At 39.6% G+C, this 19,041-nt stretch overlaps 1 protein-coding gene across 2 annotated transcripts in view; it reads left to right on the top strand.

The window, feature by feature from the left end:
- Positions 1-6,734, top strand: part of PXDN (peroxidasin) — a 96,171-nt gene extending 89,437 nt beyond the window's left edge. For both annotated transcript variants that reach the window (XM_064145906.1, XM_064145907.1), the window contains exons 21-23: positions 1,580-1,712; positions 2,995-3,108; positions 4,828-6,734. In XM_064145906.1, the coding sequence (XP_064001976.1) occupies positions 1,580-1,712; positions 2,995-3,108; positions 4,828-4,950 (370 nt within the window). In that variant the 3' untranslated portion in view covers positions 4,951-6,734. The remainder of the gene's footprint in view (positions 1-1,579; positions 1,713-2,994; positions 3,109-4,827) is intronic.
- Positions 6,735-19,041: the final 12,307 nt, after the last annotated feature.

Genomic DNA, 19,041 nt, shown 5'->3' with positions numbered 1-19,041 from the left:
AAAGGTAAATTTATTTCAGAAGCTTCAAATACTCATGCAGATATTATGATGCTAAAGGAGTGCCACCGTTGTATTTCACTTAATTGATAAGAAGCTGTCCTCAAGTAACAGAATCTCTGCACGTTAAGGATTTCAAACAGGAGAATACAGTAGCCAGATATCAACAACAGGACAAGAAAGATTCCTTTAAAGTAATACTTGAAGAAGGATGTTTCATCTGCCTTTGCAAGTGAAGTCTTAGAAGTTTTTAAATTATGAAAGAGCAATTCACTTCTTAAAGATGCTAGTTCCAAAATTCTGAAACTGCACAAGAGTTAAATTCCATAAAAATAAAATCAAGAAAAAGTAAATGCTGCTATCTGAGAAGCAGCCCATTTCCATTAATGTGCTGTTTGACCTTGTTTCAGAAAAGCTCTAAAACCTACGCCAGGCCTGTTAATAATTGGGACTATGGAAAAGTAGATTGACAATACTTTATTTATAAATAAAGAAAGATAAAGCAAACTCAGTCCTTTAACGTTCTCGCACTCCTTGTATTTAAATTGCATTCATGATGAGAAGGTATTTTTTTCTTTTTTTTTCCCCATCTCATTTTCAATAACTTGAGCAGGTGGGGAAGTTAAACAAGCAGCTGGTTTACTTGAATTTTGGCATGTTATGTTATCTAGAGTTCTTTTTCTTTAATTTAGATGAAAAACTATGGGAAACTAAGTAGCTTGAACACTTGCCAGCAAGTGCTGGCTTAATTTTTTCAGAATTATTTTTTTTTTGTATGAGAAAGGATTTCATTTCAGTTCATTCTTTGGGCATTGCTTAGTTCTGAAGAAAGCAGGAATGCTTGTATGAATTCCAAGGATCTTAATGTAATAAGTGGCTGCATAATTAGTGTTATCCTTGGGTTTGAATACAAGCTTTCTTAAGTGGTGCCAAATGGTGTCTTATTAGTTGTGGACAGCTCCTTTGATAACTGTTTCCTGTCCACAGATTGAACTTATTAACACAACCTAATGTTGTACAGTTCTTAGCAGATATGAGCTAGAAAATGCTCATTGACAAAAAGAATAGATTTTGTGTATTAGTATTGCTTCCAAATGTTAGTTAAATTGGGAAACAGGAATATGTTAATATCTGAAAGTTTACAAAACCATTTTTTTTCTTTTTTTGAAGTCATACTTCTTTCAACATGTTTTGCTAATGAACATGTAGAGGGAGAAACCAGCAATCTGAACATGAAATGTGATTATCTGCTTTCACATCAGAGGTTCAAGAGGTTTCCCACTGACTTCAAAGTGATGCTTTACAGTGTCACTTGTGACAACCTTGTGTGTGTCCTGCTGTATGAAATGCATACATTATTCTTCTAAGTAGAAGAAATTCCCCATTGCTCCTGATGTAAACAGTAATCTACGGCTCACCAGGCCCAAGTTTGTCCTCATCACCAGTGGGTCTTTGTATGCTGTGGTAGTAAACACACTTGTTGGTTGTTTTTCTTTTAAATTTGTTGATAATCTTTCTAAAACATCTGTCCATGTAAAAATTACTTAGCTAAATATCCTGTCTTGGCACATATTTTTTGCAGTGCTGTGAAACAGCGTAAATTTTTTCTCAACACCACATCAGCAGCTAATGAAAATCAAAATGTACTAGCAGTGAATGACTTCAAAGAATTTGTTTTGGAAATGCAAAAAACTATTTCAAGCCTCAGAAACCAGGTAAGGTGCTACGCTGAATAGTTAGTAATTGTAGATTTAATTTGTAACGTTTTCCTAACATCACTGCCCTCATTTTTAGTAGACATCCACTTCACTCCAAACCCACTACCACACTGTATCTCAAATAAAACACAACACAGAACATGGTGTGTTCTTACTCTTTATTTCTATTATTCTTTTGAAATCATATTGAAACGTTCCCATAATTAGACTCTCTTGACAAGCCTGAAGGCTTGTGTAACCATTATGTACTAAATGTGAAAGTGGTCTTGCTCTATAAACTTGCAAGAGGACACAGCCTCAGGCTGTGCCAGGGGAGATTTAGGCTGGAGGTGAGGAGAAAGTTCTTCACTGAGAGAGTCATTGGACACTGGAATGGGCTGCCCGGGGAGGTGGTGGAGTCGCCGTCCCTGGGGCACTTCAAGGCAAGGTTGGACGTGGCACTTGGTGCCATGGTCTAGCCTTGAGCTCTGTGGTAAAGGGTTGGACTTGATGATCTGTGAGGTCTCTTCCAACCCTGATGATACTGTGATACTGTGATAATAACATCTTTTTTCCCCCATCTGAACTGGGTAGTAGGATCTATGTAAAACTATGATTAGAATCTAGACTTTGTAAGAAGTGACGTGACAGATTACATTTGTAAGGTCCAGATTTATAGTTGCAAATCATATATTTAGTTGCATAGTAATTTGATTTGATCATTGGTATTATTTAATCATTCATTTTGACAGTGGAAGAACTATGTTAAGACTTCCTACATTTCAGTAAGTTCTTCCATCTTTTTGGACAGAAAAGTGTCTGAGGGCTTTTTCAAAATTGTACCTTCCTAACTGTTGTTTCAAAAAGCACAAAATCAACAAGGTAAACTAATTGTATTACTGCTTCTCTATTTTTTTTTTTGTTGATGATCATTAAGGAAAACATAGATAATTGAAAATTCAATCAAACATTTTTAATTAAGTTGGGGTTTGTTTTTTTCTCATCTCCTTTTCATTCTAAGTGTTTTGAGAGTTTAGAAGCTAACTGGCTTCGCTTTGTATGTTCCAGTTGTATATTCCAACAGCAGGAGAGATCTGTGATTAGTTGTCATTTGAAAGGCTGTTTCCGTGTGTATTACCTCTTTCAAGTCTTTTAGCATTGTGAAAACGAAGCAGCAAGAAGGAAAACACAGATAATACTGGTCATTGATTATGTAGCATAAAAGGAAGAACAAAAGGCCTTTCACCAATATTTTTTTCTGTTTTTTATTCAGCTGTTCATATATTTTTTATGTTTTTAGATAAAAAAACTTGAATTGCGCCTCAGTAAAACTGATTGCACTGATGAAGAGGGTAAATCACATTCCAGCAATGAAACCTGGAAAAGGGACCCTTGTACTGTGTGTGAATGCAAAGTAAGTTTATGGATATCCACTTTCAAATCATGTTGGATTCTGCTTCTAAACTAGCACTTCCGGTTTTGTGCCTGCTAATTTCTGGGTAATAGCTGCTAATTGTTGGGGTTTTTTAATGGATATCTTGTTAAAAAAAAAATAAATGCACTGTTCAGATATCCGTGCCCTTGACATTGGTTTTCAGTCCAACCTTTATGTACTTGTATTTCCATTTTCATTGCTGGCAAAATGAACTGCTAAGTGAGAGACTTCATGACAAAGCCTGCTAAAATGCATTAAAAAACATAAGTAAAAGCTCATCTAACTTGGTACTAGATTTAAACTTTCTCCTTGTCATGGTGAACTTTCCAAAAAGGTAGTAAAAGAAATATGTCAGTACTTGATATCCTAGAGTTTCATTCCTGAAGGTTAGCTAAAATGGCATACTGGTCCATTGAAGATGGTAGAGTACAAAGAGACTTCTCAATATAAGTATATGCAGCTGCCATGGACCCAGCTAGGTTGAGGACCGTGAGGGAATACAAGAAAGAGATAGACCCTTGGAGTCAGCCCCTGCCATCCCAGAGACCAACCCAACAGACAAATGGAGTTTGTCATTCAAAGAACTCCCTGTCCTCTCTCCACCAAACTTGGTGACTTAGAGAATAGTGGGCAATGGGAACAAATTGCTGCTTGGCCCAACCGGCACTGCAGACATTTCATCCTGGCAGCTGCCCCACCTTCACACGTGTGCAGTGCTCTATAGGGGGAAATGAAGGATGGCAAGGATGATGGTTCAACCAGCTTGAAGGTGTTGCTGACATTTAATCATTCTACAATCTGCTTCAAAACATTTTTACTGAAGAATAACAGATGGGTCACTGTCATAGGTGACTCACTTCTGAAGGGGGCAGTGGATGGATGGGCAAAGGATAATTGTATGAGATTCAACAGGGTCAAGTGCTAGGTCCTGCACTTACATCAAAGTAACTGAAGTGGCCAGGAAGGTGACCTCTGAGAAAGATGTGAGGGTGTTGCTCAACACCCAGCTGAGTATGAGCCAGCAGTGTGCTTGGGTGGCCAAGAAGGCCAACAGCATCCTGGCTTGTATCAGGAATAGTGTGACAGCAGGACCAGTGAAGTAATTGTCCCCCTGTACTCAGCAGTGGTAATGCCACACCTTGAGTACTGGGTTAAGTTTTGGGCCTCTCACTACAAGAAAAACATTGAGATGTTGGAGTGGGTCCAGAGAAGGGCAACAAAGTTGGTTAAAGGTCTGGAACCAGTTTTTTGAGAAGCAGCTGAGGGAACTGGGGCTGTTTAATCTGGAGAAAAGGAGGCCGAGAGGAAATCTTACTGCTCTCTACAACTCTCTGAAAGGAGTTACTTCTCCCAAGTAACAAATGGTTGGATGAGAGGAAATGTCTTCAAGTTGCACCACAGGACGTTTAGGTTGCATATTAGAAAAAACTTACTGACTGAAAGGGTTCTCAAAGTCTGGAACAGGCTCCCCAGGGAGGTGGCTGAATCCCCGTCCCTGAAGGTGTTTCAGAGACACAAAGATGTGGAGCTGAGGGACATGGTTTAGCATTAGACTTGATAGAGTTACATAATGTTTGGACTTGATGATCCTAAAAGTCTGATCCAGCCAAAACAATTTTATGGTTCTAAAAATGTGTCTCTATTTTGGAACATGTAGCTAACTGTGTTCTGGGTTTGTTATTGTTTTTCCTGACACAGGTTGGCCAGGTTACTTGTTTTGTGGAATCCTGCCTGCCGCCTGACTGCGAAACACCTGTGAAGGTTGAAGGAGAATGCTGTTCAGTCTGCTTAAAACAAAATATTACTAAAGAGAAGCCATAAGCCTGCTTTTTATGAATTTAGGGTGCACACTCCTCAAAAATAATATCAGTGCCTACTGATGGCAAAACCAGGTAACTCCAGTCTTAACAGCAGCAAGAAATCAAGATTTACAGTATTCTAATGGTGCTGTAGCAGTATAACATAATGTATAATTTTATTCTCTGCCCATGAAGGTAACCATAATGCAAAAATTAACAAAAGGGAAATTAGCAAACAGGTCAAAGTTAGTTATGTGTTGAACTTCTCAGGTTAGACAAACTCAAAACTGGTGCTACTTTAAAAAAACGCTGTCAGGTAGTTTTAGGTACCCAAAATGACTGGGCTTTTAAGCCTTACTTTAAAATGAACACTTTGTTTACTGTCTCTAATTAGGAACATGAAGAGTTTACTGTCCCTTTTCAGGATTGGTCTGACTTGATATTTAGCAATTTGTTGTGTAGATGCAGGGAAAAGTCACTGTGCCCATAGCAATGTCTAGAGGGCCAGTTTCTATAAACACCAATGTGTGGAAGTTCTGTTGAATCACACTATCATTTCTGCACCTGGACCAGCAGAGAAGTCAGGAGAACTACATGACACCTTTCAACATCCTTTCATTAATTCAAAGAGCAAAATTAATAAAAAATTTCAAACCAAAGAAGTAAGGAAACTTATGACTTAGTAAGGAAATATAAATAAATGGAATTGGAAAATACAAAGAGCAACTGGATGGCTATTACAGGTGTACTTGACAGTGTTCCTCATTCTAGAAAAACATATAGGACAGAGTAGCATTTCATCTGAAATGGAACATAAGAACTTTTTGTCAAACATATATAATTGCTTGGCAACTTTGTTGTTGTTCATTTATTTTTAAGTCATTGTGACATGACTATCCAGTTTCCTTCCAGCCAGTTTTAAAGTGTGCTTCTCTTGAGCTCAGAGGAGCTCAAATATTTGTATGGCCCTGTTTTGAAAATGTGAACAGATGTCACGTGCCATTTTGTATACAATTCCTACTGATTCCTTGTGCATATTGTCCATGGACATATATTTCTGATTATATTGTAGCACTCTTTGTTGGAAAAAAAAAAAAGAAAAAACCCCAAACAATCAAAATGAAGCATCATGATTAATTGTGGGTTGACTACTTTTTCTGACAAGGTTTTTTTTTTTCCAGTTTCATCTAATGCATATATATTTTTACCTCAATATTTTTGTCATTCATGTTAAAAGTGGTTTGCAAATGGACTTTTATCTCCCATGTAATAAATGTTTAACATTATAGAGTATAGGTCTACACTAGTATTTCAAAGTTATGTACTTTTTAGAAGACAAACTCCATTTGACCAGGAATTACATTCAGTGAAGGACAACTATCATACCTCATTTTACAGTTTGTTTGTTTGTTTTGTGCTTACATAAAATTGGGTCTTTCCCTGAATACTTAATATGTTACAATTTATTGCTCTGTCCTTGAAACCTAAATCAGGACTATCTAGAACTAGGGCTCTTCTTTGATTACACAGTCCGCTGACTTCTGAAGTTATTGTTCAAATTTAGGGAACAGAGATTTGGATATCGAAGAAATCTACACAAAATTAAGCATTCTTATATTAAACATTTCAGGTGATGCAAACAGACTGAATACTTAATTATTGCATGGTAGATCAAATACTTGTCTAATAACTAACCTTGCAGCAACAATATGTGTTCCACTGTAATATTCTGGCACGTAATTTCTCTGATTAATAACAGCAATAATTTCTAATTTGAATAAACTGATACCATGACACACTTTCAAACTTTGCATTTTTAAAGCTTACTCCAGAAACTTATTTCATACTATGGTAGGAGCAATATGTACACGAGTGGTGTGTTAAAGGTGTGTGGTAGAGGTACATATGGAATTATGATTTATATTTTTAAGAATATTTTAATTGGTTTTATGTACAGTGTTCTGATTCTTGTAATTTCTTTGTTAATACTTTTAGAAATGGTGTGTGGCAAGCATATTTGAGTATCATATGGTTCCTAGAGATTGTCATTCCTGTACTTCTTTGATACTCTGGTGTTTTGCTGACTTCCCTTAAGAGTCCAAGCCACATGTCTCATCCTGTAATTCCAACTCTGATGGAAATCCTTTTGACCTATAGCAGGAGTTCCTCATAGAGGAAGGATTGCAAAGCTAGCCCAAATATAATTGAATTGTCTAACCAGTTAACTAAAGCAGCAATACACACAGCACGTTACTGCTTGCATTCTTTGATTCCAGTTTTCTATTAAATACACTTTCTGACAGTCTGCGAGAGCTGGGGCTTCTCAGCCCGGAGAAGGCTTTGAGGAGATCTTGTAATAGCTTTCCAGTATCTGAAGGGAGCCTACAGGAGGGCTGGTAAGGGACTACTTACAAGGTCTTGTAATGACAGGACAAAGAGTAATGGGTTTAAACTGGAAGATGGGAGATTGAAACTAGATGTTGGGAAGATCTTTACAGTGAGGGGGGTGAGACACTGCAACAGGTTGCCCAGGGAGACTGTGGATGCTCCCTCCCTGGAGGTGTTCAAGGTTGGATAAGGCTTTGAGCAACATGTTCTAGTGGGAGGTGTCCCTGCCTATTGTGAGGGCTTGGAACTAGATGATCTTTGAGGTCCCTTCCAACCTAAAGCATTCTGTAATTCTATGAGTCAAGATTTCTGCTTCTAGGAGAAGAAAGTTTCCATTTATACATTATAAAATAGTACCTTATATCTGATGTTCCTTTTCTCCATTCTCCTGAGTAAAATGTGAGGTTTCCTTCATTGTTCACTGTTTATTTGTGTGGTATATAAAATGGGCCTGTGAGTCTGGATATGCTTAAGCAAGTGTAATATTAAGTGATTTTCAGCCATCCATCTTGTTGCAAACCATTCAGGAAGAACAGGTCTTTATCCATAGTTTAAAATGTAATCAGTCATAGGTTGTATTAACTTAGTTTTCTTGCAGTGCCCACAGAATCAGCATTGTTTTTAACACATCTGAAGCAGTGGCCAATGGCTAGGTGACCATTTCCTCGGTATCCACTCTGAGAATATTGCTGTAATATGTTGCAAGTTTTACATATTTATTTTCTTTTTGAATGTTACCTAAAACAAAGCCTTTGCTGTTTCTACTTTAAACAGTAAATTTACCAAAGAACTGTTTGCACTGTATAATGAATGCTTTTCAGTTAAAATAAAATGGGCCACATTTCCAAGTATATTTCAAGTGATTTCTTCTTCATGCACGCATTGTTTAGATAATTTGCCAAAGATTCTATCAAAAATCTGTATTACCTTTTGCAGGATTGTCATGGTCAAGTCTCCATTTATGAGAACTAAGCATTGTGCTAGCAAATCATGTAGATTCAGCAAGCTCTTAGATACTACAACACACTCAGTTGAATTCACTGATCTTATCTAGGTGATGGGGGAAAATGCACATAGACTCAGAATGACTATTTAAAAGCAGACATATTTTTTAGCACAAACGTATATTTGTAAGCTGAACAGATTTTTCCCATTTTTATGGGAATGTCATAGCACAGACATCCTGTTCTTACACCACTTCATGCAATCTCAGCTCAAAATGAGCTTTCTCTGCAGAAGAGAGCTTATTTAGCTCTTTTTGTATCTCTATAACAGATTATGAATTACTGCTGCATACATCATGAGTTACTGTTATCCTTTGCTAAGGTAATGAGTCAGTTCCTTTGTTAGATGCACATGACATTCTTCTGTTTCTTCACCACTGCATAGGGTAAAGCATTTTGTGACATGATATTATTTCAGTTTGTATACTTCTAAGCTTCCTCACAGGAAAGTTGGAAGTTCAACTACTTGAAAAGAAATTGTAGCACGGCGGGTGTTGATCTCTTCTTCCAAGGAACAAGTGATAAGACAAGAAGAAATGCCCTTGAGTTGCATTAGGGGAGGTTTAGGTTGAATATCAGAAGAAAATTCTTGACTGAAAAGGTTCTCAAAGACTGGAACAGGTTCCCCAGAGAGGTGGTTGTATCACCATCCCTGGAGGTGTTGAAAAGGCAAGGGACACAGTTTAGCACCAGACTTGGTAGAGTTAGATAATGGTTGGACTTAATGATCTTAAAGGTCTTTTTCAACTGAAATGCTTCCATAATTCTAAGTTATAGATGGACTCCACAGAGATAAGAATCATTGTCAGGTTCCAGCTAACTCTGGGTCACTATGGTTTGAGTAAGGCAAATCTAGAAAATCAGAACTGCAGGAGGTTCATTTATGTGTTTTCTAGTAGGCTGCCGAAATATCCTACTGCTCGTCCCAAATTTTGATGAGTATTCAGATACTACTCCATCAAATTCTAGGGCAATCAGATTACTTTTTAATCCAAATTCAGATAATTCATGATAGATGTCTTTCTAGTAACTTGGATAAGTAATACAATCTTCTTGTGAGAGACTAAATTCCTACATTTCAAGGCCTAATCTAATAATCTCCTAATATTTACTTTTCAACAATTTGGAGTGGTTTTTTTTTTTGTTTGTTTGGTTTTGTTTTTTTGTTGTTGGTTGTGGGGTTTTTATTTATTTTAGTCTTTTTCACCATGAGACTAAAACAGGCAGAAAGTTGGAGAGAAGGTTTGGGTTTTGTATATAACATTGTGTCTGAACAAGACAAAAGCTAGGGTTCAATATGGAAAATCACCAAGAAGTTTGATAATATTTATTTTAAAAAAAGAAGGCCACAAAGTTTAGACATTTAGAACAAAAGTCTTGGACTGATACTGACATATTTTGAGAAAGAATCAGTTATATTTGAAGCAACCTGAGTAAATTGACTTTATTTCTTTTGAGTGATTACAGGTAAGAATCATTTGGCCACAGTGGGACACCTTGAGTACTGTGTCCAGTTCTGGGCTCCTCAATTCAAGAAGGATGTTGAGGTGCTGGAACATGTCCAGAGAAGGGCAACAAAGCTGGTGAGGGGCCTGGAGCACAAATCCTATGAGGAGAGGTTGAGGGAGCTGGGGTTGTTTAGCCTGGAGAAGAGGAGGCTCAGGGGTGATCTTATTGCTGTCTACAACTACCTGAAGGGACATTGTAGCCAGGTGGGGGGTGGCCTCTTCTCCCAGGTAACCAGCAATAGAACAAAGGGACACAGGCTCAAGTTGTGCCAGGGTAGGTATAGGCTGGATATTAGGAAGAAGTTCTTCACAGAGAGAGTGATTTCCCATTGGAATGGGCTGCCCAGGGAGGTGGTGGAGGCACCGTCCCTGGGAGTCTTCAAGAAAAGCCTGGATGAGGCACTTAGTGCCATGGTCTAGTTGATTGGATAGGGCTGGGTGCTAGGTTGGACTGGATGATCTTGGAGGTCTCTTCCAACCTGGTTGATTCTATGATTCTATGATTGAGAATGACCTCCCATAGGCAGTAACTTTCTTTTGTAAAATAGTATTTTGCTGCCAGAGTGTATATCATTATATGATCTGAAATACTTTTCCTGATATTATTTTTAGTTCCCTACTAATTTAATATGTTTCCTCTGTAGTACTTATCAAATCAGTAATTTTGGCAGTGAGATTTTTCAACATCTTGGGACTGTTCCATGGCTTTAGGTTGGAAACTAAAAGTATCAAAAGCTGGTACATTTGAGTAATTTTCTCAATCTTTCTGCATTATTATGTTGTCATATTGTTAAAATATATTAAATGTTCTCCATGCGTAGGATAATACAATTATGAAATTACCAGTAGATAGAAAGATGTTATTGATGGTCACTCATCTGCAATATGGGGTTCAGAGATGTACATTTCAAGTCTCACTGCAAGAAAAAAAATGAGATCTGATATGACAGATCTCATTGTTAGAATATGTTAGCAAAAATACCAATATGAGCATTTGCATACATCTTATTAATGGAGCAAAGCTGGAAATGGGTAGGTTCAGACTGGATGTGAGGAGGAAGTTCTTCACCATGACAGTAGTGAGACCCTGGAATGGGTTGCCCAGGGAGGTGGTTGAGGCCCCATCCCTGGAGGTGTTTAAGGCCAGACTGGATGAGGCTGTGGGCAGCCTGATCTAGGGTAGAGTGTCCCTGCCCATGGAAGGGGGGGTGCAACTAGATCATCTTTGAGGTCCCTTCCAACCCTGACTGATTCTATCACCTCTGCTAGAAGGCAAGTCACTCGTACTGTGGAACACATTCTTCTTGCTACACTTGAGAAGCAAGTGTGACAGCTTTCATAGATAGAGAATAATCCCAGCTGTTGAAGAAATATCTGAGCTGTTTTATTCAAGGGTTTCCTTTCCCTCTGGGAGAAATTAAGTTATTTTGCAACCTATGCTTTCATTTAAAACTTCAAATGCTGTCACAGAAAAGGAGGAGAAAAATGTATTTTTAAATAAAGCTTTGTAGAAAGGACCTTCTTAAATGCAGTGCAGCAGACTGGAGGCATTGTAGGAGTGGAATAAATGTTTTCTTTGCCCTGAAATAGCTTGGCATGATCGCATACAGCCTCACTTGTTTCCAGACTGTTCTCTTATACTGAGAGTATTTAAAGATTGCCATGGGATTATTTGGATTTTCTTCTATATCAACATTCAATTTGGGCAATAACAAACAATAATTGCCTTGAGGCCAGAAAATGCCAGCTTGTTTCTGGTGCTGGCAAATGTTGGTATGGATTTTTAAACTGTCATCTTACATTCTTTTTTTTTTTTCCCTGACTACTGAATCTTAGCTGGGGTGAGTATAATTTTGTATAATTTTCATTGACATTGGTACAGGTTTCATTAAATCTGTTTTCATTTCAACCTGTGAGTGTCCTTTTCCCAGTTCGCTCTTCTTTGCTGGGGAAGGGTCATCAGGTGATAGAGGAACTACTGAGGTTTAGCCCCAAGTATGGGCTAAACATAGTCAAAAGTAAAGGAAAACTGAAGGCTGAGTTGCTGTAGTGAGGAGGGTTTTTTACCAAAGGAAAAAGGCTGTTGACCACCACTGCTGGTTCCTGTCCCTGTCTGCTACTGTTGCTCTTGATGTGCTACTTAAAAAGTATGAAAGCTTCAAGAGAAGGCTTTGATTGGAAAGTCAGGATTTACACCATAGTAACATACTGTGCAGGTTGTGTGTTTCTAGTGATAGTCTGGTCTTTGCCTTTCAGGGCATAGGCTTTTCTTGTATTGTGTAGTTCTGAGTTTAAAACAGGAATAGCCCACAGCTATAAAAGAGTAGAAAAAAATATAGGTAGAGAAAATGAAGCTTAAAGAGTTTGGGCCACGTAACTGTGGTCAGGATATCTGCATGTTTTAGTGTTAGGTTTGCGTCACTGGAAAATAAATGTCTGGTTGACTTTTTGAACAGCCCTGGTTTTCATTTTTGAGAAACTTTCTAGTTCTGGTGAGCAAGAGCTTGCCAGCTCTGTAAAACTATTTAGACATAGATGGGAACTGGAGTTCATTCAGCCCTTGGTGTCTGAGACTGACAGTGGAAGTAAATAGCAGTCTTGGTGGGCTTTGTGATAACTGTTTGCAAGGATGTAGAAGAAATTATCACTTTCTTCTGTTTAGTATTACTGACAATGTATTTACTTCTCTGGTAAAAACCTTGCAAGTCATTGTACTTCTAGAAACATGCATGCATCATATGACTAAGAGCACCTTATTTAAAAAAAAAAAAAAGTGGTTTTTTGGAACATTTTTGCATTGGAACATTTGTTATCTTGAACGCTTGTATATACACAGAAAAGTTCCTTGCGTAGTGTTATTCACAGTTAATTACTATAAATGGTCAAAATGAACAAGATATATTAGAATAAAGAAAATATAAATATCACAACAAGCTCACATTTATAAACCAAAGATTGAGTGGTTGACTGCATACCAGTACAATGCAGACTTTATGGAAAATGTCATAGGGCTACTTTCACAAACTCTTGCAAAGCAAATGAAGAGTGGTTCTGAATCTGGTCTGAGGAAAGCTGACAGTAGTGGCTATGGCAGCTCATTTCAGCTGGTTTACAATCATGTTCTTTAATTTTCTTGAGGCATTATGGGAAAGTCAAGCTTTTAGTTAAAAGCATTTTAGTAAGGTATGATCTTACAAGTGTTGTAGAAACTCTTTCCCTCCATTGGCCATAATTTTCTCTTTAGCCTTCCTATCTTCATCCAGCCGGGTGTCTTTTTTCGTTCTGAAATCCCATAAAAATCCATTAACAGGAGATAAAGGACATGACTGGAAATTTGCCTCCATTAAGCAGGTGTGGTAATGTCATCAACATTGCATGGCCAGTCCTGGGAAGGACCCTCGTTGGGTCTGGATTTTGCCCTAAATGATCCAATGAATATTCTCATAGTTCTGTGTTTTCTGTTAAGAGGAAGAAGCAATTTGTTATCCAAGATACAAGATCAGGAGATTTCAGTTATGTCAGTCTACTCCATGCCAATACAACAGCACTGAACAATATATTTTATTGGGAAGAAATACTGTCATCTCTATCATCCCAGACCTGCATCCTGTCTCTTGCTTCTTCCCATATATCCAGTACAACAGCCTCAATTAAGCAGATGTTACAGTTACAGATGTAGTTCCAGAATGCAGAAGTATCCCAATAGCCACTTGGGAACAATATACTTACAAATCTTTCCTAATTGGCCTGCTAGGAATAGTATCTGTAGTAGGTTCTGCAGGAACTTTGAACACCGGCGAGGAACAGCCTCTACCTGGATGGTGCTTGCTTTGGCTTCTTTTGAAGGTCAGAAGAGGCCACTGGGGTCCAGCCAGAGACCCAGGGGAGGGAGCGGGGCTGGCTGCTGCCGCCTGCTCCTCGCCAGAGCTGGGGCGGGGCCAGCTCCTGCGGGAACTTTAAACTGGCAGGGAGCAGCGTGCGGCAGCCTTTCGGAGCGGCAGCGACCAGCGGCAGCGCTCCGCCTGAACAGAGCTGGCTTGGGCTTCATTGAGCGGTAAGACTGGACTTCATCTTTATTCACAACCTTGATGAAGACATAGAGTGCCTTATCAGTAAGATCACAGACGACTCTGACTTAGGTGGCAGTGTCGGTCATAAGGGTAAGGAGGGACTTGGATAGATTGGATCCATGGGCCAATGTTAATGGCATGAGCTTCAACAAGGTCCCGCACTTGGACCACAGCCACAACAACCCCAAGCAATGCTACAGGCTTGAGGAAGTGTAGCTGGAAAGTTGTCTAGCTGGAAGGTTATCATTGACAAGCAACTGAATATGAGTAAGCAGTGGGCCCAGGTGGCAAGGAAAGACAATGGCATCCTGGCTTAGAATAGAAATGCTGTATCCAGCAGGAGTAGGGATGTGATTGTCCCCTTTTACTTGGCTCTGGTGAGGCCACATTTAGAGTATTGTGTTTGGTTTTGGGTACCCCATTACAAGAGGGATGTGGAGGTGCTGGAGACAGTGCAGAGGAGGGCAATGGAGCTGGTGAAGGGCCTGGAGAATAAATCTTAGGAGGAGTGACTGAAGGAGCTGGGGATGATTAGTTTGAAAAAGAGGAAGCTGAAGGGAGACCTCATTGTTGTCTACAGCTACCTGAAAGGATGTTATGGAGAGGTTGGTGCTGGTCTCCTCTTACAGGTAAGTAGTGATAGAACAAGAGAGAATGGCCTCAAGCTGCAACTGCTGTGTTTAGACTAGATATTAAGGATTTTTTTTTCCCAGTAAAAGTGGTCAGGCATTGGAATGGGCTGCCCAGGGAGGTGATTGAGTCACCAACCCTGGATGTGTTTAGAAGTTGTTTGGATGTAGTGCCTGGGGATATAGTTCAGGGTGCACTTTGTAGAGTAGTATTATTGGTTGGACGTGGTGATCCTGAGCATCTTTTCCAACCCGAATCTTTCTGTGAATTTAAGGACAGAATTTCACTAAAGGAATTTATTTCATAGTTGTTTTCATGCAATTGTTTTGGCTGGTAAAGACCTGTAAGATTGAGTCCACCCATCAACCATTTGTCACTTTGTAATAACAATCTTGCTGAAATTTTCCTAGAAAGAGCTTCCTTCCTTCCTTCCTTCCTTCCTTCCTTCCTTCCTTCCTTCCTTCCTTCCTTCCTTCCTTCCTTCCTTCCTTCCTTCCTTCCTTCCTTCCTTCCTTCCTTCCTTCCTTCCTTCCTTCCTTCCTTCCTTCCTTCCTTCCTTCCTTCCTTCCTTCCTTCCTTCCTTCCTTCCTGTTGTTATTGCATGCAGTCCAGTCCTGTGAGTGCCTTGCTACAAATGAAATTGAAATCCATGTAAAAGCTAACTTACAGCTTTTTGGCCAGATTTTGGGATCTCATTCACTTTAGAGAATATCCATAATGCTCCCAGCAGATACAGTGAATACTCCTAGGCAACTTGCCAAGCTGTCAGGATGCTGGCTGCTATCTCAGATCTGTTTGCACATTTTGGTCTTCAGTGAAGATTCCCAAAACTTGTTACATCAGTCTTGGCACAGCACAACGAGGAAACATGCACTGGATCATGGCTTACATGGACACAGTTTTCTCTCAGGCCCTCAATAAAATCTCTGGCAATCAGGCAGAAAAACCATACTTCCTTTTCTTCTTGTAAACCTGAGAGCAGATTAGTTAAAATATCTCTATGGAATACATGAATTTCTAGCTGTAGGCAAGAAGGAAACTTCCACTGAGTATGGTATTCCTTTACTGCGTGAATTTTGTGTTAATTATGAAATGTTTTGTGTTAATTATGAAATGTTTTGTGTTGTGGTGAATTTAAGTCTCTGCAGTGGTTTCATATACTCTAGTTACTCTAGTCCTGTGGTGCGTATGATGTTTCTTATGCCTGTCTAGTGACATCTATAGTCCTCCTGTCTCTCTTGCACCTATAACAAAGGTATCAAAATTAAATCTAAGAGGAAAACAGCATTGGTGATAGCACAGGACTGTTTTAATGAGGGAGATAAAACCAGCTTTTGCCAAACTGCCATCATCAGGCAACCAAATGAAGCAACAAATCTCAGTAATTTTGAAGGAAATAGTTGGAAAATTAAAGGAAAGGGTTGTTTCAAGTGGTTTGAATATAATGAAGTTTTGGAGGAAAAGTGTTAATGAGCATTGATAACTTTATTCAGTTTCTCAAAGGGTGGAGTAAACTAAAGATTTTTTTTTTTTTTAGTTCATGGCAAAATTTCCTCAAAATGTGTGGAGTGCACAAAAAAACCCTCCAAACATTCAATTCTTGGAAATTAGCAAGTTTTCTGTATACACCACACTTCATATTAATTTAATACTGATATTTTAATCAGAATCTAGAAAGTTCCATTCCTTGAGTGGAATAACATAGTGTAAGAATTATCAGAAGTATTTCAAAAGGGAGAGAGCCTAAGTTGCTATTAGTATGTTAGTAAATGTTAAGCTCCTTTGTGAATTATATAGAAATGGAAACATTAATTAGGAGTCTTGTTCCTAGTACCTGATATGAAGGGTTTCTGGGGTTGGTTGTTTGTTTGTTTGAATTGTTTTTACAGAGATCCATATTTTAGTTGACTCAGTAACTGGCTTTTTATATTCTCTCTAACAATTCCTGGGATAAGCCTTGTGTCTTTTTAGGACCATGGAGTACAGATCTCCAAGATGTCCAGAGTGGCCAGGAGTAGAAGAAAAAGGAGAGAAGAAAAGGAGTTCTGGGGTTTTGGTCTGCTTGGAGGGAGGTTTGGAGATTGTTTGGGCTTGGTGTGATTCTATGGGTATTCCGTATGCTTCTGCACTGCTTTGCATTGTAGTTTGTAGTTATTCCTTCAGTTTAGTCTTTGAATGTACTCTGTTTCTATCCAATCCCATGTGCAGGGTTTTTCTCTTGTTACTTCAAAAGTAATTTTAGAGCTCTGTCTTCCTCCACTGCCCCTTTTAACCTGAAGGAAGGCAGCACAGATGTGCACGCTCATTAGTAGAAATACAGTTTTCCAATACTCTGCAGTCTGTCTACAATATCCTGTATTTGGTTTTTTTTATTGCCTCAAAACACTATGTGTAGCAAGGCAGGGCTGATAGTCCTTAATGACTTTACTGTCTTAAACGAGGTGTGACATACATGCTCTGACAGTGGTTTTAATTGTCTTTAAAAGCCCTCACAGATGGCTGCTGGCCTGGCAGATTGGTTTAACCAGGAAAAGAGATAATGTCTGCAAAGGTGGGAATTCCCTCTTTTAACTCCTGCAAGAGTGCCATTTGACATACCTCACTTGTGCACTTCTCTCTTCGTGATTTGAGAGCCCAACCCTCCCCTGCCAAAAGGGTATAAAAAGGCTGCAACTTCTGGGGTCCATGTGTTGCATCTAATAGGAAGACCCCACTGGGGTGTACATTCACCACCAAAAAACTTGGGACTATGACCCTGAGGCCTTGACAGAACTGATCTTTCTCTCTTCTTAAATCTCTTTCTCTCTTTATTTTCTCTCCTATTTTTCCCTATTTTCCCCCTGCTCCAGTTCAAACTAATACACCTAACTCACTAGGTGTTGATTTGCTTTAATTTACTCCAAGGGAATTTTCCCTAGGCTGAAAAGTCTTGGTTCTCTCAGTTTTTCATCCTAGGGCAGATGTTCCAGTCCCTTAATTACTAGCACATGGTCAGTGTGATGTCTACCAGGACTCCTAGGTCCTCTTCTGCAAATATGCTCTCCAACTGGTGTCGTTGAGGGGATTTCTCTTATTCCTCCCCTGTTAGGGGGAGGTGAGAAATTAATTTGAGGAGGTGTTATTTTTTTATAAAATTATTTATTAAAATTAATATTTACAAATCTGCCACCCCCAAGCACTGAATAATTAAGTTCGTTGTGCAAAGTTATGAAAACAGTTGGGATATATTCACAGGGATTGGATTATTAAATGGAAATATCAAATTATCAACAACTATAGACAGAGAGAAAGGTTCCCTTAGGCTTAATGCCTCTTAACAACTATACTGTTTGCCCAGCAAGGGCTGAGACTGTGTGTGCTCTTCAGACAGAGGTAACTTATTTTACAAATGAATTAAAGCTTGCTTAGATGTGTTGCCCTTAAGTATTAGTTATTAATCACCCTCCCGGGATTGTGTCACAGTGTGTGCCCAGTATTCGGGTCTTGGTGAAGCTGGAATCTGTCCCGGCTTGCAGGTGAATGATAAATGTTCCCAGTCTCTGGGGTAAACAGGATTTCTCTGACCTTCTCTCCTGGACTGAAGTGGTCTCTGCCTTGGTGCTGCTGCTTCTGGATGCCATGTGTGCCCAGGGATGATCAGCTGGCAGGGTTTCCAGGTGCAGGAGAAGGATTTGTCCGTGCAGCTTCTAGCACAGTCACCTCACAGCTAGCAGGCTGTGTTTTGTAGGTTTGCAGACAGTCTGGAAGGTCTGCTGAGCCTGGGTTCTCCAGGCTTACAGGGCAGCTGGCAAGCAGGGTCTGCCGGGCTGCAGGGAGACTTGAGCTCCATAGATAAATGCAGGATAGCAGCCAGTGTGTACAGCTGCTCTAGGCTTAGGCAGGGGGCTCTTGGCTCCCCATCTATGTATGGAGTGCAGGTGTGCATGCGCTCTGCTTCTCAAAGGGTTTGCAGACAGCTTAGCTGCACCTTGAGATCAATGCAAGAGGTCTGAGCCTCATAAGTATGCAAGTGAGGCCTGATCCTGTGTCTAGGCCATGCAAGCAGATCTGTGCTGCTATGTGGATCTGAACAGCTAAGTCTGGACTTCTGAACACTCTGAACATGTAGTGCTCCTTTGCACCCCTCTTTATAGACTCTGAGCTGAGATTCATGCCTCATTTGGCCATCTAAAGTGACCAATCAGGCTGGCAGTAAGCCAAAGCTTACCTTAATAGGCAGTCGCTGTTTGCCTGGACCCTCCCAATTAAGAGATTACCTGGGCAGACCCCAGGGGTACACGGACTGGGTGTGTGTTTGTTACACAACCTGTTTACTGCCATGGGTCCTGGCAGAAGAACATGTCCAGGCATGTAGAGGCATAGAGAGGACTCAGTTTTGGGGCTGCTGCCCCTCCACCACAACTGGGTGGCCTATAGCATGCATTAGTCCCTGAGATTGTTCTTCCTTGGGTGAAATACCTAGCAATTTTCCTTGTTGAATTTCATGGGACTCCTGTTAGCCTATTCTCCAGCC

The sequence above is a fragment of the Pogoniulus pusillus genome, chromosome 7 (assembly GCF_015220805.1).
Source record: "Pogoniulus pusillus isolate bPogPus1 chromosome 7, bPogPus1.pri, whole genome shotgun sequence".
Taxonomy (NCBI): domain Eukaryota; kingdom Metazoa; phylum Chordata; class Aves; order Piciformes; family Lybiidae; genus Pogoniulus; species Pogoniulus pusillus.
Note: the sequence above shows the minus strand (reverse complement) of the source record. Positions and strands in the feature narration are given on the sequence as shown.